General features: G+C 43.9%; 2 protein-coding genes across 4 annotated transcripts in view; one reads left to right on the forward strand and one right to left on the reverse strand.

Moving 5' to 3' along the window:
- Positions 1–26,582, forward strand: part of LOC126467694 (uncharacterized) — a 424,429-nt gene that overhangs the window by 71,753 nt on the left and 326,094 nt on the right. The window lies entirely within an intron of this gene.
- Positions 1–26,582, reverse strand: part of LOC126465452 (translation initiation factor IF-2-like) — a 97,024-nt gene that overhangs the window by 50,021 nt on the left and 20,421 nt on the right. Inside the window, exon 2 of the mRNA XM_050096311.1 lies at positions 20,283–20,579. Within this exon, the coding sequence (XP_049952268.1) occupies positions 20,283–20,579 (297 nt within the window). The remainder of the gene's footprint in view (positions 1–20,282; positions 20,580–26,582) is intronic.

Here is a 26,582-nt window from a genome sequence, read left to right on the forward strand (position 1 = left end):
TATTTGTGTGCAAATGACGGGATCGAGGGGTGGGGCGCCCCGCGGGGCGTGTCGTGTCAGGCAGGCGCCACCGCGTCACGCCGCGCCGCCGACGTGTCACACGCCGCTGCAGCCGCCGCCGCCACCTGGCCTCGCTCCGACGCTGCGCCGCGACGACCCGCCTGGACCACGCCGCCCTCACCTGTCTCAGGAGCTCCGCAAGCAATGACAGCAATGCAGTCTGTGCTACGGAAGTATTTAGAAAACTGTCCTCGCGAGAAACACCGTTCCGCATACCTTCGGAGAGTTGGGGTGCTGATAACATATCGATAATCCTCCCAAACATATCGATATATATCGGCAAGATTTCTACACATATGTCATATCGATATCAACTGCAATTTCGAGAGTCGATATGTTTATTTTGTAAAATTATATATATATATTGCAATTTCCGATGGATATTTGAAGTTCTTTTGAAATTGTAGTACAACATAATTTTACTTTCAGTGTCTGAAGGCCTCCTACTACTTTATGAGCTTTCGTCACGTCCAGTCTTTCTCTTTGGCTGTGTGTCGCAAGTATAGATGCCATAAAGAAGAAGTCCGATTGCACTGCGGGTGGCGGCGTAAATGAAATAACACGGTATCCAATGTGATAAATACACTACTGGCCATTAAAATTGCTACACCAAGAAGAAATGCAGATGATAAACGGGTATTCATTGGACAAATATATTATACTAGAACTGACATGTAATTACATTTTCACGCAACTTGGGTGGATAGATCCTGAGAAATCAGTACCCAGAACAACCACCTCTTGCCGTAATAACAGCCTTGATACGCCTGGGCATTGAGTGAAACAGAGCTTGGATGGCGTGCACAGGTACAGCTGCCCATGCAGCGTCAACACGATACCACAGTTCATCAAGAGTAGTGACTGGCGTATTGTGACGAGCCAGTTGCTCGGCCACCATTGACCAGACGTTTTCAATTGGTGAGAGATCTGGAGAATGTGCTGACCAGGGCCGCAGTCGAACATTTTCTGTATTCAGAAACGCCCGTACAGGACCTGCAACATGCGGTCGTGCATTATCCTGCTGAAATGTAGGGTTTCCCAGGGATCGAATGAAGGGTAGAGCCACGGGTCGTAACACATCTGAAATGTAACGTCCACTGTTCAAAGTGCCGTCATGTAACCAAGAGGTGACAGAGACGTGTAACCAATAGCACCCCATACCATCACGACGGGTGATACGCCAGTATGGTGATGACGAATACACGCTTCGAATGTGCGTTCATCGCGATGTCGCCAAACACGGATGCGACCATCATGATGCTCCAAACACATCCTGGATTCATAAGAAAAAATGACGTTTTGCCATTCGTGCACCCAGGTTCGTCGTTGAGTACACCATCGCAGGCGCTCCTGGTTGTGATGCAGCGTCAAGAGTCTCCGAGCTGATAGTCCATGCTGCTGTAAACGTCGTCGAACTTTCGAGCAGATGGTTGTCGTCTTGCAAACGTCCCCATCTGTTGACTCATGGATCAACACGTGGCTGCACGAACCGTTCCAGCCATGCGGATAAGATGCCTGTCATCTCGACTGCTAGTGATACGAGGCCTTTGGGATCCAGCACGGCGTTCCGTATTACCCTCCTGAACCCACCGATTCCATATTCTGCTAACAACCAACGCGAGCAGCAATGTCGCGATACGGTAAACCGCAATCGCGATAGGCTACAATTCGATCTTTATCAAAGCTGATTTGTGACAATTGATGAAACGAGGATCCATCATTACGTTGGAGTGAAAACGGCACTCAAAATAAGGGACATAGACTGTTGAAAGCGCATCGAAGAAGGCAAAGACCATTTTGTCAGCTGGTAATGTGATGACCACTGTTCTTTGGAACTGCCAAGGAATAACCCTCGCAGATACGTGAGAATAGCTGTACCCCATTAGGCTTCATTGTTGGATGGTTTGAAATTTGCGCTGGCTGAAGAAAGGGAAGCGAAGGCATTCTACTTCTAGTACAAACACGCCTAGTACAAACGTATAGGCTGAGGAACTCTTTTCTTTTCCTTTTAATTCATTCTGAGCGCGTGTGGTTGTGTGTGCGCGTACAATAAAAAACTGATTGTACCGTTTCAACAAGTACGACGTATTTGTCTAGCCCCGAGGCAGTTTCTCCTGTATTGCAAAAGAACCTAACAAACCCGTGACATGTGTCGGGGAGCTGTCTCGTATCGGCACCTTGATACGCGTGCTACGACGTAGCTTGATTCTGCCTGCCTCGGGCATGGGCGGGCGCAACACCCGCACTTCCCGCTCTGCCGCCGCTCACGGGAAACATTAATTTCTTTAGTGATTACAGGTGGAGGCATTACGAGCCAGCGCAGGCAGGAAATGCTGACCACCTTCAACTAGCAGCCATTTAATTGTCTGCCGTGAGCTCCTGTCCGCTTGTTATAAGCCTTGACCTCGACGACTATAGGACATTACAGCTCTAAACGTCCTTCCTTCATAATGCGGGTCTTACTTTTAATTGCATTTCTTGCAGTCAAGACCTAATACCTGAGCAGTTTTTTCAGATAAAATAAATTAATACTTATTAATACGAAGGTTGTCCAGAAAGTAAGTTCCCATCACTTGCGAAATGGAAGCCACAGTGAAAACCAGAACGTTTTATTTGCAACATTAGGTACACTTTCCACCTACTTCTCTACATGAAAGGAACTACAGTCGCACTATCCTCTGTGCCCTCGGTGGCTCAGTTGGACAGAGAGTCTGCCATGTAAGTAGGAGATCCCAGGTTCGAGTCCCGGTCGGGGCATACATTTTCACCTGTCCCCGTTGATATATATCAACGCACGTCAGCAGCTGAAGGTATTAATATATAATTCTAATTTCGTTCTAGACTTCTGCAGGTCATCAATGTCCGGAAGAACAGACACCATATCCATATAAGTATATACTTCTCTACATAGTCGCCGCTCCAACTTCGAGTTTTGTCATAGTGTTGTATCAACTTTCCAGTATCCTCGTAAAAGAAAGCAGCCGCCTGTGCTTTCGGCCAGTTATCTGCACTGGCCTGCAGCTCGTTGTCAGTGGAAAATTTTTGCCTTCATAGCCAGCGGTTCTTGCGAGCAGAGATCAGACTCTTGGGAAGCCAATTACGGACTGTATTGTGGGTGATCAAACACTTCTCATCGGAAACGCTGCAGGGGCGTCATTGCCCCTGCAGTGTGCGGCCGAGAATTGGCATGAAGAAGGAACTGTTCGACAGTTGTGTTATGTGGGGTGCATGACACAGGCGAAATCTCTAACTAGGACCTCATACTTGGCGGGAGACGCTATTCCCTCCACATCTTTACCTGCTCACTGTTCACTCAAAACTGAAAAGAGCGACGCGACACGATCGACGGGCATACTAGAGACACCACCCAACACATCTGTGCAAAGCTTTACCGGATTTTCCCAGTGGTTTCCATTTCGTGGCCGATCGGAACTTACTTTCTGGATAACCCCCGTATGTCTGCAAGTAGAGGTCGTTAGTCGAAGAGGGGAATGAAGGTGTCCCTCATTTTCGACGGATGTTCGAAAGATCAGAAAACGGGCTCACTGTGTACACTGAGGTGAAAAAAGTCATGAGATACCGACGTACACATATACAGATGGCGGTAGTACTGCGCACACAAGGTAAAAAGGACAGTGCGTTGGCGTAGCTGTCATTTGGACTCGGCTTTCGCACGTGAAAGGTTTCCGACCTGATTATGGCCATACGACGGAAATGAACGGACTTTGTACGCGGAATACTAGTTGGAGCTAGACAAGAAACATTCCGTTTCGGAAATCGTGAAGGAATTCAATATTCTGAGATCCAGAGAGCCAAGAGTGCCGAGAATACCAAAAATTTCAGGCATTACCTCTCGCCACGGACTGCACAGTAGTCGACTGCCTTCGAATTAACGACCGAGAGCAGCGTCGTTAGCGAACAGTTGTCAGTGCTAGTAGACAAGCAACACTACGTGAAATAACCACAGAAATCAATGTGGCCGACCGGTTCGAGGCGCCATGTCACTAATCGTGCGGTCCCTCACGACGGAGGTTCGAGTCCTCCTTCGGGCATGGATGTGTGTGTTGTTCTTAGCATAGGTTAGTTCAAGTAGTGTGTAAGTCTAGGGACCGATGATCTCAGCAGTTTGGTCCCTTAGGAATTCACAAACACAAATCGATGTTGGACGTACGATGATCGCATCCGTTCGGGCAGTGCGGCGAAATTTGGCGTTCATGGGTTATGGCAGCATACGAGCGACGCGAATGCCTTTGCTAACAGCACGACATCATTTGCATCGCCTCTCCTTGGCTTGTGACCATATTCGTTGGACCCTAGAGAATTGGAAAACCACATGTTCGAATGTGACGCAGACCCCATGAAGCCATGCACTCAAGTTGTAATGGTGTGGACTGAGTGTACATGGAATGGGCCGACTCCTCCGGTCCAACTAAACCGATAATTGACTGGAAACATTTATGCTCGGCTACATGGAGAACATTTGCGGCTCTTCATGCACTTCATTTTCTGAAACAAAGGTGCAGTTTTTATGGATGACAATGCGCCCTGTCGCCGGGCCACTGTTGTTCGCATTTTGGTTTGAAAAACATTCTAGACAAATCGAGTGAATGTTTTGGCCACCCAGATCGCGTGACATGAATCCTTCGAACACTTATGAGACATAATTGAGAGAGAAGTTCTGTACAGAATCCTACACTGGCAACATCTTCACAATTATCGACGGCTATAGGCAGCACGGCTAAATATTTCTGCAGGAGACTTCCAACGACTTGAAACTTCCTGCCAGATTAAAACTATGTGCCGGACCGAGACTCGAACTCGGGACCTTTGCCTCTCGCGGGCAAGTGCTCTACCTTTTATATATATACTGTCATTTTGTTCGTTTTCGTTCGTTGCATCTGCTCGGGGCGGATGTCGCAAGACATCCGTTTCAATTCGTCGTTGATCCATTAACTCAGTTTTTTTTATTACAGAGGGCAGCTACCCCTCTGACCGAACACGCTGAGCTACCGTGCCGGCTAAACCTCCTGAGCTACCCAAGCACGACTCACGCTCCGTGCTCACAACTGTACTTCTCCCGGTACCTCGTCTCCCACTTTCCAAACTTTACCGAAGCTCTCCTTCGAGCCTTGCAGACTAGCACTCCTGAAAGAAAGGATATTGCGGCATCTCAGATGGTAGAGCACTTGCCCGCGAAAGGCAAAGGTCCCGAGTTCGCGTCTCGTTCCGGTACACAGTTTTAATCAGCCAGGAAGTTTCATATCAGCGCACACTCCGCTGCAGAGTGAAAATCTCATTCTTCCAACGACTTGTTGAGTCCATGCCAAGTCGAGTTGCTGCACTACTCAGGGGAAAGGAGTTCCGGCATGATGATAGGAAATATCCAATGACTATGTCACCTCGGTGTAAAAAGAGCTACAAAACGGTGACAAATTACTCACTTAACGTACATAGCTCAAGTGGGCCGTCCGTAAATTTGAGACTAAGGGGGAGAAGGACTGCGCATGGCCGCTACGAAAGCGCGCGGCAATTTGTTGTTCTGGGACACGACGGCGAGGGTTGCCGGCAGCGGTGCGACGCACAGACTTAACTCCCGAATGGAAGATTGCTTGCGCGACCCCGCGGCGCCTGCCTAATAATTTATCCGCATTGACCTCGGCGAGAGCTCCTCCACTTGGCGGGTGGGTCAGCTGCTCTATTTCAGCCACTTGGCGGTGCTCGTTTAACCGCAGAGATTGTCAGACGCCGGAAGGCCACTCTTCCAATTGCCGCAGCAAGTCTCCGTACACTCAGAGGAGGATGCGGCTGCCAAACTGTTAGCTACCACTATTCCGCTATCATTTTCCTGTATTTCATTTTTCCCTGTAATCACCGTTAGTGGTACGGGGTGACACCAAGCCGCTTGTGGTAGAGTATGTTGTTGTTTGTTGTTGTGGTCTTCTTGCCGGCCGCGGTGGCCGTGCGGTTCTGGCGCTGCAGTCCGGAACCGCGGGGCTGCTACGGTCGCAGGTTCGAACCCTGCCTCGGGCATGGGTGTGTGTGATGTCCTTAGGTTAGTTAGGTTTAAGTAGTTCTAAGTTCTAGGGGACTTATGACCTAAGATGTTGAGTCCCATAGAGCCATTTGAACCATTTGTTGTGGTCTTCAGTCCAGAGACTGGTTTGATGCAGCTCTCCGTGCTACTCTGTTCTGTGCAAGCATCTTCATCTCCATGTACCTACTGCAACCTACATCCTTCTCAATCTGCTTAGTGTATTCATCTGTTGGCCTCCAGCCGGTTGCAGTGGCCGAGCGGTTCTAGGCGCTTCAGTCCGGAACCGCGCGACTGTTACGGCCGCAGGTTCGAAACCTGCCTCGGGCATGGATGTGTGTGATGTCCTTAGGTTAGTTAGGTTTAAGTAGTTCTAAGTTCTAGGGGACTGATGACCTTAGATGTTGAGTCCCATAGTACTCAGAGCCATTTGAACCATTTTTGTTGGTCTCCATCTACCACTCTAAAGAGTGGTAGAGAATAAGCTACGTTAATTTTGCACAGTTAAAGCCGTGTGCCAGAACATTACAAGTACGTTAGCACGTATTTTTCTAGTATAGTGTCCTTCCGCCTGAAACTACCCGAACACTCATCAAAAATCGATTCAAATTTTCATCCTGTCGCCAGAGTGGCCGTCACGAAATAAGACACCTCAACGTCACACCCGCTGCCTGCTGTCCACAGGTGCTAAGCGCTGTCATTCGCCTCCTTCATAGGTCTGTTGCAGTATGTTCAAATGTGTGGCTGAAATCTTATGGGACTTAACTGCTAAGGTCATCAGTCCCTAAGCTTACACACTGCTTAACCTAAATTATCCTAAGGACAAACACACACACCCATGCCCGAGTGAGGACTCGAACCTCCGCCGGGACCAGCCGCACAGTCCATGACTGCAGCGCCTTAGACCGCTCGGCTAATCCCACGCGCTGCAGTATGTAAGTCCCAAGTGTGGTTTGTCTTCCCTGGGACGGTGCATTGACGTGTGTTTGGTTGTATGCGGAATCAGCGGGCCCTACATGTAGTGTTACTCCAACCGGTGTGCGTAAAGGGCGAGAAGACATTCGAAAACAATCTAAAATTATAGTATCGAATGTGCTGAAATTTTTTTTACTAACCTGGCTAACGATGAAGAAACCAGGAGTAATATAAATTTTGCGCAAGTTCGTAAAATGAAAACAAAAGCTTATTGTATTTCGGAATTAAGAGTGCAGTAAAGTCGACATAATCTCTACATGTGAGTATATGGTTTAGTTCTGTGTCATCAGCAGGTTGAAGTAACAAATTATTTTTTCTTGGAATTGTTTTGTGACGTAATTATTTCTTATTCGTTGTAGCTGGCAAGGATTTTATTTTGGAAAGCACTCCGAGAGTAAAATCAGATATGTCTGTAATTTCTTTCGAAATCAAAAAATGGTTCAAATGGCTCCGAGCACTAAGGGACTTAACATCTGAGGTCATCAGTCCCCTAGAACTTAGAACTACTTAAACCTAATTAACCTAAGGAAATCACACACATCCATGCCCGAAACAGGATTCGAACCTGCGACCGTAGCGGTCGCGCGGTTCCAGACTGCAGCGTCTAGAACCGCTCTGCCACACCGGCTGGCTTTCGGAATTGTTACCAACATTTGAAATTACCACTAATGGCAATGGTGTAAGATGGTGAGATGACCTTAAAGTGCCTATTTTCGTGACCGCCGCTATAGTACCTCTACCGTGTACAAACTACGAATTCATCGATGAGAGGATATGGAACAAAAAAGATGTAATGAACTTATATCCGTAAATGCGTGGCTTCCATGCTAGATACCATTGATTCAGTCATACATTGTTACAGAAGCTGCGGGGTAATACGATCTGTACCATGTAACCACACTTACAGTATGTGTTGAAAATGGTTTCCATGCGCCTCGACGCACGCGTGTACGCGTTGTAGCGTGTTCTGTCTCACACGTTCACATCGGCCAGGCTGCATCCGAACAGTGTCAAAGGCAGCATGAACACGCTGCTCCAATGTCTCTACGTCTGGAATGAATGTGAATTTCTGCACTTGGTAGTTTTGTGGTAGTTTTTTATTGATAACACCAAGACTTATCACTCGTGATGAATTTTTCCAGTAAAGAAATATTTTTCGATCAAGTCGAGGTAGTCGTCCACGTGCCGCTGTTTTTGTTCGAGAGTGAAGGTTTGCGGGACGATCATTCCTTACACTCTTCTCGTATTCTTGAGAGTGTCTTGAACACATGATTTAGAGATGTTGTTCCATTGCAGTTTGTGACACCACAGTGATGACACACTACAACTGCTTGTCCACTACTAGCACGCAACACTGCGTGCTCAGAACTGATTAGTCGAATGCACATCTGTCGTTTACAGTTGTTAGTTCAATCTGCCACCGTACGAGGTCCATATACATCAGGAGTAAAATCAGTCGCGTAACTTTTTGGACGGGTAGCGTACGTACTGCAGTAAAAGTATGATACGGTCCTCATTAACAATTTGCTCTAGCCAATTACACGAACAATGTAACTAGTACTTTCAGGTTTAAAGTACGTGTTCTGTTTGGTTGCTCGCTCTGTCGCATCAGTCTCGCTTCCTTCCCAGTCGTTGAAATTGCTCCGTCAGTCGTATGTGAACGGTAATAGGAGTAGAGAATACATTTCTAGGTGTCGAAGCAGTTCGTTCGTTTCATTTTCCTGCATAATATTTTGGCGAATAATCTAGCACACCGTCAGATGATCACTGCACGGACTGCCATGTTCAGGAAGGTTGTTCTAAACAAACCCGAATCTTTCATGCCTCTTCGCCGTAGATTTCTCCTACCATTTTCGGGTGGAGGAAGTTCGTGTCTCGTTAGCGAGCGACTCTACGTCTGTCAAAATTAACTATGTCAATTTGTGAAATGCAACATGGAAGAGTGGATATTTCAACCTGACCGGACACTTGTAAACATATAAGATATAAAAACTACGTATACAAAATTTTACAGTCTTTAGAGAAAATAAAAAGAAGTATTTTTTTACGCGAAAAATGTCACCGGTGTACCGTTCCCCCACTAGGGGTCCGTGAAGATTTTGATGCTAGTGAAGTTCATACACATTCAAACTGCTGTGTGATGATGACTGTGTTACAAATATTGCTGCCCTCCCTCCTATGGATTTTTTTTTTTTTTTTTTTTTTTGTCTGGGTTAGAGGCAGCTTTTGTTGTGGGAGAGGCTGATAGACATTCGGGATGTTGTTGTTGCCCGTTTGGCTAAAAATGCAGAAACTATTTGTGAGACTCTAGGTTGGCACGCAGATGCAAGTTGTGCATCAATGTAACCGGCCATTTTTCAGTAACTTCTCTAAAACTATGTTCATCACATGGCAGTTTGAACAGAAGAGTCTGAAAATGAGTAGCGTCAATATCTTCATGGATGCCTAACGGGGAAACTGTATACCTGTGTTATTTTTGTCACACAAAAAAGTTTTTGTTTTTATATCCTTTAAATACTTCAAAATTTTGTGTATGTCGTTTTTCTCATACTGTATATTTTCTCAATCACTACCGGAACACCTCACGCATCACATCACGAGAAAAATATTTCAGCCAGCCGCGGTAGTCTAGTGGTTCTAGGCGCGCAGTCCGGAACCGCGCGGCTGCTACGGTCGCAGGTTCGAATCTTGCCTCGGGCATGGATGTGTGTGATGTCCTTAGGTTAGTTAGGTTTAAGTAGTTCTAAGTTCTAGGGGACTGATGACCACAGATGTTAAGTCCCGTAGTGCTCAGAGCCATTTGAACCAAAAATATTTCCGGCATGGTTTGACTTTCAGTTATAAAACACAAGGAAGGTTAGTAATGTCCCTTCGACGGAAAAGTCATTATAGACGGAGCACAAGCCAGGTTTATTTTTGGGGAAGAAAATCGGTTGTCCTTTTTCAAAGAAATCGCTTAAGGAGTTTACAGAAATCACGGAAAACCTAAATCTGCCTAACCTTTCAATTGTACGCTATTTTGATTAGCACTCATTGATTGTACACAGCACTTATTGTACACAGCACATTTGTTTTTGTAATACACTAATGATGGACAAAATAATGGACGCAGTTTTTTCTCGATCCTATGCTAATGAAGAGCCATTTCCTTCGACAGTGTTTTGCTGTTACGGTATTTTAATATATGGCATTGTCATACCAGGGTACTTCACCTGTTCATATGCAACATATCTTTGCTATGTCGTGTGAGACGGGGGTACATGGCTGAATTTCAAAAAAGGACTGATTGTTGCGCGAAAGTGGGCGTCTGTTTCATTACATTCAGTGAATCAATAGACAGCATCTAGACCAATCGGTTTCTTTGAAAAAACTACCAGTTTCAGCTTTATGTTTATCTTCACGTGACTACATTCAGTTTCGTCAATACACGTTCATGTTACAGTCCAATATAGATCGAGTTTCCTAATAGAAATTACATATTTGGCTAAAAAGTAGCCATTTGAAGCACCATATTCTTTAATTCACACACTAATTCCACATAAAATGTTATAAACTGTGGACAAAACATAAAATCACACCATGTTTACGTTCGAATACAGAATTTGACATATTAACAGAGCAGGTGCAGACTACGGCACACATCCAATGATCCTAAATGACAGTACCCTAATATATCATCAGTATCCAGGGATAATCTATAGAGCTCTGTAACAAGTTTCAAATTGCTGTGGGCCCACAAAATTTTCCACTTTCAGCATTATCAATATGTTTTTAATTCCACTTTTTAATACCAGTATGTTTTTTTTTACTGCTTCCTATTACATGCACCTGTTGAGTAAGCTGAATCACGAAACAGATGTAAAATCCACCGAAAGTTATCCAGGTGTATATATATATATATATATATATATATATATATATATATATATATATACTGTGCTCTGCTTTGCTAATGTACTTCTTAGCAACATTAACAACTCCCTTCCCTGTTCCATTCGCTAATGGAACGAATAGAAAACGACTGCCTATATGCTTCCGTACTGGCCCTAATTTGCCTTCCCTTATTCTCATGATCGCTTCCAGAGATACACGATGAGAAGCAGTAGAACTGTTACATAGTCAACATCGTATACCGGTTCTCTAATTTTACGCAACAGGTTTCCGCGAGAACAACATCGCCTTCCTTCCTACAGTCTCCATTTAAGTTTACTTTTCGTTTCTATTGAACTCATGGATAGACTATACCGATCTATTGGTTTTGTGGTAACGAATCTCTTCGGCATTATCCGTTACGCCCAAACTTGGAAAGGTACTCTAAGAACTAGTAGACCCTTCTCTGCGATTTCTTTAAGAATATAAGCGTTGAATTTTCTCATAATCTCTCCAATAAATATGTCTTCCATTCGCCTTGTTTCTACATATGTAACGTGTACGTAGCATTTAATGTCGATTCACATTACGAGTATTAATCATCCTGACGTATTTACCCAAGGTTACAGGTCCCAGTATTTTAGGAGTATTGTTGTAATCAGCTACTGTGTGGCTCTCTTATTTATCGGTATGGTCTCTTATTTGGTAACATATAGGAGGCTACCATTCAGCAACGATAGGGATCCTATTAGGCTTCATTGTCTGTGTTTCTTGTGGCGTCTCTCACTACAGTTAGTTGAGCATTTCCGTGACGCCCCCGCGCCGACCGAGCAAACCCGTGACTAAGCGCACAGTTCTTCTGTAAATCTTCCGTTAGTCCAACTTTGCGAGAGACCGCAACTGACAAACGATGCTTGAAAATTAATCCAACGAGGTTTTTGCAAGCTATCTACTTCGTAACTGAAACAAAGTAGCGACCACGAAGAAGCATTGTATACAGGATGTTCATTGTATACAGACTAATAGTATTGCCCCAATGTTGTATTCTCGCAAGCGCATAGTTTTCTTCGCACATTACATGTGATGGAGCATTTGAGGTGACCTTCGTTGCCGGTGGTATGTTTTCAAAAATTACCTACCACTGACTAACCTCTCACATTACTCACTTTCACTCTACTACGACATACATTCATTAGAATCTATATTTAGAGTTATACTCAACTGTTGCAGTGGTTTAGGTCTTTTATCATACTATATAGTGAACTCTCCAAGGAAGCTAAAATTTGTCTGTTGGGTACTAGAATACAATTTGGTTAGCAGTGCCATATGCCAATATGATTGATAAGTACCCTCTGCACTCTCTGAATTTTGTGCAAATGGATTAAAATTCTCCGACTTTAAAACGATATAGTTCATTTCCAAACGCTCCTTCGTGTCGGGTTTAATATCATACCCTTTTCTACCAACACCATCTTCGTCCCATTCCCTCTGCCAGAATTTCACCCTGGAGTTAAGTGAGTCTTAATTCATAAATCCGCCTCCTTTTGTCCTGTTAACCTTTTATAAATTAGTCGTTGGTTTGAACAGAGTCGAAATCTGCATGTGATACAATATCGGGGTCCTGTGACGGCACGTTGAGAACTGGAGTAGTCATACGATAGGTCGAAACTGCTGTCAGTTGTAAATATTCACAGACATCAGTTCCCTGAAGCACTATAATACAATTCTCAAAAAACTGGAAAGTATCGCGTTTGAAAATCAGAAGATGTCAAAGTGCTTTTAAGTTTAAAACATTTCAAGAATGTAGGTACGTGCGTAGAGTAAAATATTTGGTCTCACGTTTTTTATTGCAGTCTACTGTCATTATTCTTTGTAACGATTACCGGATAGTTGAAATTACGAACATATTCAGGTCACTGTAGGTGCAAAACAATTCTTCAGTTTATCTCCAGTGCGCAGCCTTCAATGTCAGCCCGGTATGGTACTACTAACTGCGTAGTATTACGATCCCCAACACATGATAAATGCAGACAAATTTTAACTTTCCTGGATAGCAGAACTTCTGGAGGCTGCGCTAAGCACATGAACTGAAGGATTCTCTGCAGCTACAACGATCTAAAGTTATACGAAATTTGAACGAAACTGGCATGATTATACAGATTAATATAATAGACTGAAAAAAATACTAGAATAATAATCGGTAGTCGCAGATATAGAGAGTGCCGCTCCCAACAGCAGACAGGAGGGTTTTTTTTTTTTTTGTTAGGTATTTGGATGCAGGAAAGCATCGATTTTTTTTTCCCCGTTAGGAACTAAATGATTTTCAAAGTGCAATTTCATGTGCCGGTTCGATACAGCAGTCCCCCGTTAGTCTAGTGCGATATTTTCGTTTTATCGACAAGAGCGTCAGTGAAATACGAAGAATAACCAGAAGCATAGCAACGACAGCATCGCCCTGGCCCACATTCACTGATACCACCATACAGCAACACTAATCAGTCAAAATGGCTCTGAGCACTACGGGACTCAATATCTGAGGTCATCAGTCCCCCAGAACTTACAACTACTTAAACTTAACTAACCTAAGGACATCACACACATCCATGCCCGAGGCAGGATTCGAACCTGCGACCGTAGCGGTCGCGCGATTCCAGACTGAAGCGCCTAGAACCGCACGGCCATACCGGCCGACCCTACTCAGTCGCCGCTAGAGTACTGGTTTTCTTCCTGTTTTACTGTTCCTTTTAAAGCATGTCACTAAGAAATATTGCACTAAACTAATCTGGGACCGCTCTGTCGAATGGGCACGTCAAATTCTCATTTATAAATCATATACTTTGTGACGGGATCAAGCCAATGCTTCCCATCGACAAACAGAGCGTCACAAGAAAGACGTGATGATTAGCATTTGTTTGGGATGAATCCAGTTCACAGTGCAAAAACGGAATCACAGATATCTGCCGATACATCTGAAAAATCACGCCAGACGTTCCTTAGGAGGGACACCCGGTGTATTTCCACTTGATATCATACCAAACTTTAGACGGCCGTTGTGGCCGAGCGGTTCTAGGCGCTACAGTCTGGAAGCGCGCGACCGCTACGGTCGCAGGTTCGAATCCTGCCTCGGGCATGGATGTGTGTGATGTCCTTAGGTTAGTTAGGTTTAAGTAGTTCTAAGTTCTAGGAGACTGATGACCTCAGATGTTAAGTCCCATAGTGCTCAGGGCCATTTGAATACCAAACTTTCATATAAAAGTAATCAGTAACTGCAGCTCTTTTAGTGTTCTTTAAATTTCATATTTATCAACAAATGGAGACTTTGATTAATAAATACTGAATCATAATTTTTAATTAAAAAAACATTTTTTTATTTTTTATTACTAATAACGTGAAACTGCGAATATTGACAATAAATTAAAATTTCGTTTAAAGGTGCGAAACAGCAAAAAGAGAATGAAATACCATTTTATCTAGAGTGAACAATATTACTAATGTAGATAATTATTTTATTTAACAGTTAGTTATTTCAGATGTCTAACATAAAATTTTAATTTATTTTCATACGACAAGTAATTAAAAAAATTATTTTATAAAAAATTGTCGTTCACTATTTCATAATTAACATTTTCATTTAATATTAAATATAGACTTTTAAAAAAGTAAGTAGATGGTTCCAACTAACGAGAATCGTGCCAACTCTTCATGATCGTGGTCTCAGCTTCGGCAGTTACGCTGGAAACGTTTTTATTTAACATTGCTCCGAAAACTTCTAGTCTTCAAAACCGATTTTTCAGAGTAATTTTTTCCGTCGCATTACTTAACCCCACAGTTGATTATGGGACACATGTCCCACTGAAGAAACACCCACTTTCAAGCGTTGGGACGTCTATATCGCATATCTGTTTAATGCTAGAGGTAGCGAGGTTTTTTCGGAACTTGGAGAAAAGTATTACAGCACACGGCATATATATATAGGGAGCGCTTCAATGGGTCACCGTGGGGTTATAAATAGCACAGTGTGTCTGTTTCACGAAAATCTTCATCTTCTACATTCCAAGAACGGCTGAAGTAACTAACTGTGTCTTCTTAAAACGTTATAGCCGTGTGGTATGAGGCGCCTTGTTACGGTTCGCACCCCCCCCCCCCCCCCACCACCACCCTCCCCCGGTCATAGATTCGACTCCTCCCTCGGGCATGGGTGTGTCTGTTGTCTAAGTCTTGGGACCGATGACTTCGGCAGTTTGGTCCCATAGAACCTTACCAAAAATTTAAAATATTACTACACACCGCAATAATTCTGCTGGTTTGTACATAATTTGTATGTAGTGGGGCATATATGCACCAGAAAACGTTACAGAATGTAGACAACATTGTTGTCTGGTATGTCAAAGCCTTCTTCAAATATCATGTTGAAAATTTGTGTGCGATATTTCATGTTGTCTGGGAGAATAAATGTTTTTCGTACTGATATGTTATACTTTTTTCTCCATAATTTCCATCGTGATGAAATTATTTTAAAATTAAAAATTTAACTATGAAAATAGTAGATTAATATTAAACATGTATCAAGTTATAATTTTTGTAGTGAAAATGTATTATTTATCCCAAAGGAAGCAGTTTTTACATTTTATTTCTCAAATATGTGCAACATAAACTTTAACCATGCAAGGGTTAATGGAATCGATGTCCTTGCGCTGACCAGATCCCACCAGTATGAAATGTGGGCCAGTCCGTCAGCTCTCCTTAGTTCTCTTCAGCCAGATTACAGTGTGCTTCGGAGTGGGATCAATTGATTCCCAATTTGAAATATTGGAAATGGATCTTCCGCTCCAGCGTTCGTCTCATGACGAAGAGAAAGCTCTCGAAAACGTGAGTCATAACCGAGTGATTGTACCTGCTTTTAACTTATTTCTAGGACAATGTCGGCCACATTCTCTTACATATACACTAAGGTGACAAGGTCATGGGATAGAGATATGCACTTAAACAGATGGCGGAAGTACTGCATACAAAAGGTATAGAACGACAGTGCATTGGCGGAGCTGTCATTTGTACTCAGATAATTCATATGATAAGGTTCCCGTCGTGATTATGGCCGCAAAACAGGATTTAACGGACTCTGAACGCGGAATAGTAGTTGGAGCTAGGCGCATGGAACGATTTTGGAGGTATGTAGGGAATTCAATATTCCGAGATCCACAGTCGCGAAAAATGTGTCGCGAATACCAAATTTCAGGCATTACCTGTCACCACGGATAATGCACGGGCCGACGACCTGTATTTATGGACCGAGAGAGGCGCCGTTTGCGTAGAGTTGTCAGTGCTAACAGACAAGCAACACTGTGTGAAATAACCGCAGAAGTCAATGAGGAACGTACGACGAACGTATCCGTAAGGGCAGTGCGGTAAAATGTGCGTTAATGGGCTATGGCGTCAGACCACCGACATGAGTGCCTTTGTTAACGGTACGACTTCACCTACAGATCCTCTCCTGGGTTCGTGACCGTGTCGGTTGGACCCTAGACGACTGGAAAACCGTAGCCTGGTCAGGTGAGTCCCGATTTGTTTAGCTGATTTGTGGGAGGGACCAAACATCGAGGTCATCGGTCTCAGTTCCCATTTTAGTTCTCAAGAGCTGATCGTACGTTCGACTGTGGCGCAGACCACACGAAGTCATCGACTCAAGCTGTCTACATAGCTCTGTGCAAGCTGGTAGTGGCTCCAGAATCGTGGCTATGTTTTCAAGCTATGGACTGGGTCTTTTGATCCATCTGAATCGAAGATTGACTGAAAATGGTTATGTGCGGCTACATGGAGACCATGGAATTCATGTTCCCAAATAACCATACAATTCTTATGGACGACAATGCGCCATGTCTCTGGGCGATACGGCCGGAGTGGCCGAGCGGTTCTAGGCGCTTCAGTCTGGAACCGCGTGACTGCTACGGTCGCAGGTTCGAATCCTGCCTCGGGCATGGATGTGTGTCATGTACTTAGGTTAGTTAGGTTTAAGTAGTTCTAAGTTCTAGGGGACTGATGACCTCAGATGTTAAGTCCCAGCCGGCCGCTGTGGTCTAGCGGTCCTAGGCGCTCAGTCCGGAACCGCGCGACTGCTACGGTCGCAGGTTCGAATCCTGCCTCGGGCATGGATGTATGTGATGTCCTTAGGTTAGTTAGGTTTAAGTAGTTCTAAGTTCTAGGGGACTGACGACCACAGATGTTAAGTCCCATAGTGCTCAGAGCCATTTGAACCGCTGGGCAATAGTTTTTCGCGATTGGTTTGTAGAACATTCTGGAGAGTTCGAGCGAATGATTTGTCCACCCAGGTCACCCGATATGAATCCTATCGAACATTTATGGGACATAATTGAGAGGTCAGTTCGTGCAAAAAATTCTGCACCGGCAGTTACAGACGGCTATAGAGGCACCATGTTTCACTATTTCTGCAGGGAACATCCAACGACTTGAGTCCATGCCACGTCGAGTTGCTACACTACGCCGGGCAAAAGATGCGACTCGATATTACGAGTGTGAGTCAAATGAAAACCTTAAATTTGTAATAACAAATCGAAATCTCGCGCCGTAAGCGTGCTACAAACAGCCTGCAGAATGGCCTGTACGTGGCAACATAGTGCAGATGCACACATACCGTCGCAGTATCAGTATAATGATGACCGCCCCACTTGCGACTTGCACCAGGGAAGAACAACGTTCTGTTATTCGGTTTTTGCGTAGTGAAGGTGTGAAACCTATTGAAATTCATCGACGAATGAAGGTTCAGTACGGTGATGCATGTTTGTCACAGCAGGAAGTCTACGAATGGAGTAGGAAGTTCTCAAATGGTTTGACTTCAGTGGAAGATGCTCCTCGTCCAGGTCAGGCGCAACGAGTTGTGACTCCACAGAACACTGCAGCAGTTGAAGCCATAGTGAAGGAAAATCGCCGAGTGCCACTAAATGACATTGCAGCATGTTTACAGTGATGGGTCAGCAAACCACATTGTGCATGATGTGCACCAGTTTCACAAAGTGTCTGCAAGTTTGGTGCCACGGCAGCTGACTCCTGAAATGAGAGAACGACGTGTTGATGCTTGTGAAAAACTTCTTCGGCGCTTTGAACGTTAAAGTGATGGCTTCCTTGCAAGAATCGTTACTGGGGACGAAACCGGGGTTCACTTCCCCCAACCGGAAACGAAGAGAGTGAGCAAGGAATGGCGCCATTCCTCACCACCAAAACCAAAGAAGTTTCGAACAGAACCATCAGCAGGGAAGGTTATGCCGACTCTCTTTTGGGACGAAAAAGGTGTCGTTTTGGAGCATTACATGTCTAGAGGGACCACTGTCACCAGTGCATCATACACAGATCTCCTAAAAAATCATCTGCGGCCTGCAATTAAATCAAAGCGACGTGGATTGTTGTCAGCAGGTGTCCTTTTGCAACATGATAATGCAAGGCCCCACACTCCCCGTACAACAGTTGCAACAATCACAGACCTGCATTTTGAGTGTCTTCCTTATCCACCATACTCACCAGAACTTGTCCCAAGTGATTTCCATATGTTCGGACCACTCAAAGACGCAATGGGAAGAAAGAAGTTCCGTTCTGGTGAAGAGGTACGCCACGCGGTGCATGAGTGGTTGCGCGGACTGTTGTTGTTGTTGTTGTCTTCAGTCCTGAGATTGGTTTGATGCAGCTCTCCATGCCACTCTATCCTGTGCAAGCTTCCTCATCTCCCAGTACTTACTGCAACCTACATCCTTCTGAATCTGCTTAATGTATTCATCTCTTGGTCTCCCTCTACGATTTTTACCCTCCACGCTGCCCTCCAATGCTATATTTGTGATTTCCTTGATGCCTCAGAGTCCTACCAACCGGTCCCTTCTTCTTGTCAAGTTGTGCCACAAACTCCTCTTCTCCCCAATTCTATTCAATACTTCCTCATTAGTTATCTGATCTACCCATCTAATCTTCAGCATTCTTTTGTAGCACCACATTTCGAAAGCTTCTATTCTCTTCTTGTCTAAACTATTTATCGTCCATGTTTCACTCCCATACATGGCTACACTCCATACAAATACTTTCAGAAACGACTTCCTGACACTTAAATCTATACTCGATGATAACAAATTTCTCTTCTTCAGAAACGCTTTCCTTGCCATTGCCAGTCTACATGTTATATCCTCTCTACTTCGACCATCATCAGTTATTTTGCTCCACAAATAGCAAAACTCCTTTACTACTTTAAGTGTCTCACTTCCTAATCTAATTCCCTCAGCATCACCCGACTTAATTCGACACATTCCATTATACTCGTTTTGCTTTTGTTGATGTTCATCTTATATCCTCCTTTCAAGACACTGTCCATTCCGTTCAGCTGCTCTTCCAAGTCCTTTGCTGTCTCTGACAGAATTACAATGGCATCGGCGAACCTCAACATTTTTATTTCTTCTCCATGGACTTTAATACCTACTCCTAATTTTTCTTTTGTTTCCTTTACTGCTTCCTCAATATACAAATTGAATAACATCGGGGACATGCTACAACCCTGTCTCACTCCCTTCCTAACCACTGGTTTCCTTTCATGCCCTTCGACTCATAACTGCCATCTGGTTCCTGTACAAATTGTAAATAGCCTTTCGCTCCCTGTATTTTACCCCTGACACCTTCAGAATTTGAAAGAGAGTATTCCAGTCAACATTGTCAAAAGGTTTCTCTAAGTCTACAAATGCTAGAAATGTAGGTTTGCCTTTCCTTAATCTATGTTCTAAGATAAGTCATAGGGTCAGTATTGCCGTGTTCCAACATTTCTGCAGAATCCAAACTGATCTTCGCCGAGGTAGGCTTCTACCAGTTTTTCCATTCGTCTGTAAAGAATTCGCGTTAGTATTTTGCAGCTGTGACTTATTAAACTGATAGTTTGTGCGCCGACTACCAAAAGAATTTTTTTCTAAAGGATTGTATGCATTTTGTAAGCATTGGAGGACTTGCATTGAGCGTGGGGGAGATTATGTTGTAAAGTAATACAGCTTTGTACCACTTCTGCGCAATTAATAATATTTTAAAAAATATTTAAGGTTTTCATTTGACTCACGCTCGTAGTATGTATTCCATGACATTTGTAATTATAATTGTGTGTGTTTTGTGATGCTGTACTCGCTAGCTTGTGCGTTAGACTTCCTCTTTTCTCAGTCACAATATTTATGTGGTAAAGATGTGTGATGCTGTACTCGCTAGCTTGTGCATTAGACGTTCTCCTTTTTCGGTCACGATATTTATGTGGTAAAGTAAATCTCAGCTTCTGAACGAAGTGCCCTCCACGATACCGGCCGGCCGTTTCACGCGGTACCCCAGAAGCTTCGTCTACAAGCGGCGAGGCTGGTGCACCTAGGGAGCGCTGCGTTATTCGGCGCTGCGGCGGCCGGCCCGGGCCGTGTCCTAGAAGCGCGAGGCGGCGGCGCTGCGGCGCGGAGCCGGCAACAGCGCGTCTCGCCGGCCCGCCGGCCCGTCTAGCCAGCCGCGGCCCCGGTCGCGGAATCGAACCCGGGCCGCCGCCGCCGCCGGCCGGCAATTTGGGCGCCCGGAGAACCGGTCGGCACACTTTCACCTCGCGCCGGGCCTCGACCCACGGCCACCGGCCGCCTTCCTGCGCTGCCAGCTCGCGCCACTAAATGTCGCTACTTTGTAATCGCTCGGCCAGCCGTCACAGACCTCAGGGAGCGGCACCACAGTCTAATACAACAGTAGCGACACCCACTGCTGTAAAAAGTCTTACCGTTTGACAGATGGAGCGACACTAGCGCTCCACGCGGCGAGTGAGGTTGTAATGGTACTTGAATTACGTAACCATTACGGCACCTCACCTCAACCTCTCGATACCAGCAATTCTCTACTGTGTTTCTGTAAAATAGTTGACATATTTCTGTGACAACATTCAGATTTGATTTCATTAATGTAGAGGTACTTCGATACATCGATATGTATACAGGGTGTTACAAAAAGGTACGGCCAAACTTTCAGGAAACATTTCTCATACACAAAAAAAGAAAAGATGTTATGTGGACATGTGTCCGGAAACGCTTAATTTCCATGTTAGAGCTCATTTTAGTTTCGTCAGTATGTACTGTACTTCCTCGATTCACCGCCAGTTGGCCCAATTGAAGGAAGGTAATGTTGACTTAGGTTCTTGTGTTGACATGCGACTCATTGCTCTACAGTACTAGCATCTAGCACATCAGTACGTAGCATCAACAGGTAAGTGTTCATTACGACCGTGGTTTTGCAGTCAGTGCAATGTTTACAAATACGGAGTTGGCAGATGCCCATTTGATGTATGGATTAGCACGGGGCAATAGCCGTGGCGCGGTACGTTTGTATCGAGACAGATTTCCAGAACGAAGGTGTCCCGACGGGAAGACGTTCGAAGCAATTGATCGGCGTCTTAGGGAGCACGGAACATTCCAGCCTATGACTCGCGACTGGAGAAGGCCTAGAACGACGAGGACACCTGCAATGGCCGAGGCGATTCTTCGTGCAGTTGACGATAACCCTAATGTCAGCGTCAGAGAAGTTGCTGCTGTACAAGGTAACGTTGACCACATCACTGTATGGAGAGTGCTACGGGAGAACCAGTTGTTTCCGTACCATGTACAGCGTGTGCACGCACTATCAGCAGCTGATTGGCCTCCACGGGTACACTTCTGCGAATGGTTCATCCAACAATGCGTCAATCCTCATTTCAGTACAAATGTTCTCTTTGCGGATGAGGCAACATTCCAACGTGATACAACATACTGACGAAACTAAAATGAGCTCTAACATGGAAATTAAGCGTTTCCGGACACATGTCCACATAACATCTTTTCTTTATTTGTGTGTGAGGAATGTTTCCTGAAAGTTTGGCCGTACCTTTTTGTAACACCCCGTATATTGCAATGATATTATTCTTGTGTGTATTCTTTCTTTTGTGACTATGATCTTTGACGTACTTGTAACTCTGATTTTTGGGCGCGTAAGCGGTTATTCGAGAGTCATGCTTTGGTCGTCATATTAAAAAGACGCAGCTTGCAGTCAGTTTATGAAATGTGAACATAAACAGTGAGGAAGATATTTTCAAGTATGTTTTATATCGTAAAGTGATGTTTTGGAACGAGTTACGTGATACTGCAACAAAAGTAATAAAAAAACAAGTGTAATTTAAATTCAGAGTGCTGATTACCTTTTTACACCATTGTCCTAACTTGCAAAAGTTTAATCTTCAAGAATGGTTTATGAAACACTTCTATAAAACTTTTGAATATCACAGAATAACACCTAGGCCCTTTGCATCCGAGCTTGGAATCATCACTACCTAGATTTTCGACGATTGAGCCATGAGGTCACAACGAGACCAGCGTGGGAAACACGAAAAGATGAGTGCCTAGTTTATCCACTATTTCAAGAAATGACTTTATTAACTGTGCGCTAATGACACCTGCCACATAATATAACTTCGTTGTTGCCCGAAAACGCAATATTTAGCAGCGTGTGCAACACTACAATCATAATTAATTTTTGACCTTTGTTGTGGTAGGGTTGTTAGAAGGTGAACATCAGACACGTCGTAAGCATAATGTTTGTTTTGCATCCATTTCCTACGTAATTTACTGAATATCTGAGTTATTTTCTTGCCTTCAAGGGTTTGTGTAGTATCAGAAGGCATATATGTTTCTAAAAATGATTCTAAAATAAGCGCAAGTATGGACAAAAACCATGAGTCGAGTGGCAAGCTACAACACATTCGTGAAGAAACACTTCTACATCTACATTTATACTCTGCAAGCCACCCAACGGTGTGTGGCGGAGGGCACTTTACGTGCCAATGTCATTACCTCCCTTTCCTGTTCCAGTCGCGTATTGTTCGGGGGAAGAACGATTGCCGCAAAGCCTCCGTGCGCGCTCGAATCTCTCTAATTTTACATTCGTGATCTCCTCGGGAGGTATAAGTAGGGGGAAGCAATATATTCGATACCTCATAAAGAAACGCATCCTCTCGAAACCTGGACAGGAAGCTACGCCGCGATGCAGGTTCGCCTCTCTTGCAGAGACCGCCACTTGAGTTTCCTAAACATCTCCTTAACGCTATCACGCTTATCAAATAACCCTGTGACGAAACGCGCCGCTCTTCTTTGGATCTTCTCTATCTCCTCTGTCAACTCGACGTGGTACGGATCCCACACTGATGAGCAATACTCAAGTATAGGTCGAACGAGTGTTTTGTAAGCCACTTCCTTTGTTGATGGACTACATTTTCTAATAACTCTCCCAATGAATTTCAACCTGGTACCCGCCTTACCGACAATTAATTTTATATGATCATTCCACTTCAAATCGTTCCGCACGCATACTCCCAGATATTTTACAGAAGTAACTGCTACCAGTGTTTGTTCCGCTATCATATAATCATACAATAAAGGATCCACTTTCTATGTATTCGCAATACATTACATTTGTCTATGTTAAGGGTCAGTTGCCACTCCCTGCACCAAGTGCCTATCCGCTGTAGATCTTCCTGCATTTCGCTGCAATTTTCTAATGCTGCAACTTCTCTGAATACTATAGCATCATCCGCGAAAAGCCGCATGGAACTTCCAACACTATCTACTAGGTCATTTATATATATTGGATAGAATTGCAGCTTACCTCGTTGATATCAAAAGAATATAAACACCCAGATTCACACGTAAGAAGCACAGGCATGTACCTCTACATGCAAAAGCGATCGACAGCTCATTTATCGTTTGGTAGGCCTACTGTGTTTGTCGTCGCCTGATGCCACAAGTACGACTTCATCTTTATATTATTCTAAGTGGGACAAGCAACTGCCAAATAGTGGGTGAAATAGGTTGAAAACGGTATAAACGGCTTATTACATTACATTTCACGCAAAACCAAATATTTGAATAATTTTGAAGGTGCTTACAAAATAATGTCATCACACGAAGGAAGGAAGCAAAGTTAAGTGACTAACAACAGACGGGAATGAAATACATACCAAACATTACGCTTTTGTACGACGCGAATAACTGCACTTAATCTAACCACTTCATCGTCAAAGCACGCCTGTGTTGACAATTCACACGAATCTCGCACTGATACATGGAGAGCTAAACAGGCTGCTTCTGTGTCATAGGACTGTTTCACAGCTTTAGATGGATTGTCGAATCTTTGTGGTAGGTGGATTGTCGAACCTTAGTGGCAGTTTCCTCTTCATCGTCAGTTGAGGTGGCTTATTTGGGATGTCAAACAGTGTGGGTATTGCATTCCACACGAGTGTATTATTGTCTGCGTTCATGAACTGGTTTAGTTCGAAATGTAGCGAACAAAACCTAATATTATTACACAGGTAAACTGGGTCTTTTTTCATAAGGTCTTCTCGTCTGCTATTAACCAGCCATTTTCTGCTCCTAAAACGAAACATTAATCGTTAATACACATGTAGTTTTCAAGTGAATCCTGACGATACAGTTTAGTAACATGATGGTATATACGTCCCAGGATCCTTAGGAAACCTAAAAAAAGAGAGCTTTGGTGTCTTCTTCCTGTTGTTGCTGCAATTTATTGCGCTACAAACGCTCCCGCTTGTAAAAACTATTGTAGAAATCAAAACGACCAACCATTATTCGCGTTCATGATCGCGCCGAACTCACAGTTTAAGTTACTGGCCGCTTGGGGCGCTGCTGGCACGGTAGGCAACAAAATCGAGGTGAAGTGTCGCGACTGTTATGTTAGACTGTGGCGTCCTGCCATTGCGGACTCTCGAGCGCTGCGCATGTCACAGTGCACGCACCGCTCAGGAAGTAATACAGCACGAGTCACAATCCTTGCGTTCACAACGTGGATGTTGTCTTCCATGCTATCCGATCCCGCCATTTCCAAATAACTTCTGCAGACTAGTTCCATTTGGACCTGCTTAGGCCGGTATTACACAGTTTCTTTGTCAAACAAAATTTCATAGTGTAATAAGGAACTTAAGTTAGGAGTTGGTCAAATTTTTTTTTTGATCAGATCTAGCGCGTCAGAGTTAGGCCTTCGTCAAATTTTCTTTGATTAGATCTAGCGCCTCGCCTTAGAACTAATAAAGAAAGCAATCGTCTTCTGTTCACTGCGTAGAGAAATGTAACCGCTGGGAGCGCTAGCATCGCTGCAGCTGTCTGACATCTAATCTTAATTAACAGGGATTCGAAATTTAGATGGCGCGGCATCTACAACGAAACTGATGGGCAATGGCAAATGTAAGAGGCAGGTGAAGCACTGTGTAACGTGCGGCATACCGAATACAAAAATAGAATAAGAAGAAGCGTGAGTTATAAGAACATTGCGGTAGCCATTAGCCTTGAAGTACGGCCTGGGCGTGCGCCCGAGAATATAAAGGAGAAAATCTGCAACTTTTGTAGAAATAAAAAAAATATTTTTTCAATGTTACTACATACTATAAACAGTTATTTGCCTTCAGGTATTCCCTCTTCAGTGCTTTGTGAATAGTTTCACACGTTTGTGGTATTATTTTCGGCAGTGCGTACTGCGGTATTCGAGTACCGTACTGTGTAGCTTTCTCCTACTGCAAAAACTCGCAGTGTCAAGGTAAGTCTATCTTTTGCAGATATAACATTCGTGAGGTGAGCGTTCTCCTTCGTAATATGAGTAGCTATACATCCTAAGGCTTAAATTTCTACTAAATGTTAATGAATTCCTCTTTTTCAAAAAATTTTTTCTCGCTACCTTCTCTCAATTTCATATCGTCTGTGCTTTGGCCATCATCAGTTATTTTGCTGACCAAGTAACAAAACTCGGCAACTAGTTTAGTGTCTCATTTCGTAAGCTAATTATCTCAGCATCATCAGATTTAATTCGACTACTGAAATGTCCATTCGGAAGTAATTTTCATACGACTTTACGTCCTCGACTTGCAGCTCCGGTTACAAATCTTCTTGTACGCCTTTTTCATAGCGCCGACAAATCCACGGCTTCACCCAAGTACTTTTCCTTTTCTCCTGCTCCTATTCCAAATACAATAACAATGCAACTGCAATGCACGCGACTGTAGAGCATAGTAATAATTCTTCGTCGGTCATTCTGTAGGAACTTTGACGAAATATTTGATGACAGCGTAATACTCCCTTCTGAGCCACATCAAATATCTTTCCCACAGAAAATTCGATCAAATTTCTGTGTGAAAAATTAATCTGATACTGTAATATCGGTATTGTATTCATCTCTTGGTTTCACTCTCTGTGATTTTTAATTACCACCCTTCCCTTCTTGATGCCTCCGCTTCGTGTCCCATCGGTCGCCCTGCTTTTAGTCGAGTTGCCCAATAAATTTCATCCCCCCCCCCCCCCCCCGGTTCGACGCAGTATCTCCACATTAGTTACTTGATGTACTCATCTAAACGTCAGCCTTTTTTTTTTTCTCTGTAGCACTACATTTAAGAAGCTTTAATCTCTTCTTGTCTGACCTGCTTTTCGTCCATGTTTCACTTCCATATATGGCTACATTCCAGACAAATACCTTCAGAAAAAACATCCTAAGGCTTAAATTTATACTAAATGTTAACAGATTTCTCTTTTTCAAAAATATTTTTCGTGCTACCTACTCTTAATTTCATACC

The sequence above is a fragment of the Schistocerca serialis genome, chromosome 1 (assembly GCF_023864345.2).
Source record: "Schistocerca serialis cubense isolate TAMUIC-IGC-003099 chromosome 1, iqSchSeri2.2, whole genome shotgun sequence".
NCBI classification, from domain to species: Eukaryota; Metazoa; Arthropoda; class Insecta; order Orthoptera; family Acrididae; genus Schistocerca; species Schistocerca serialis.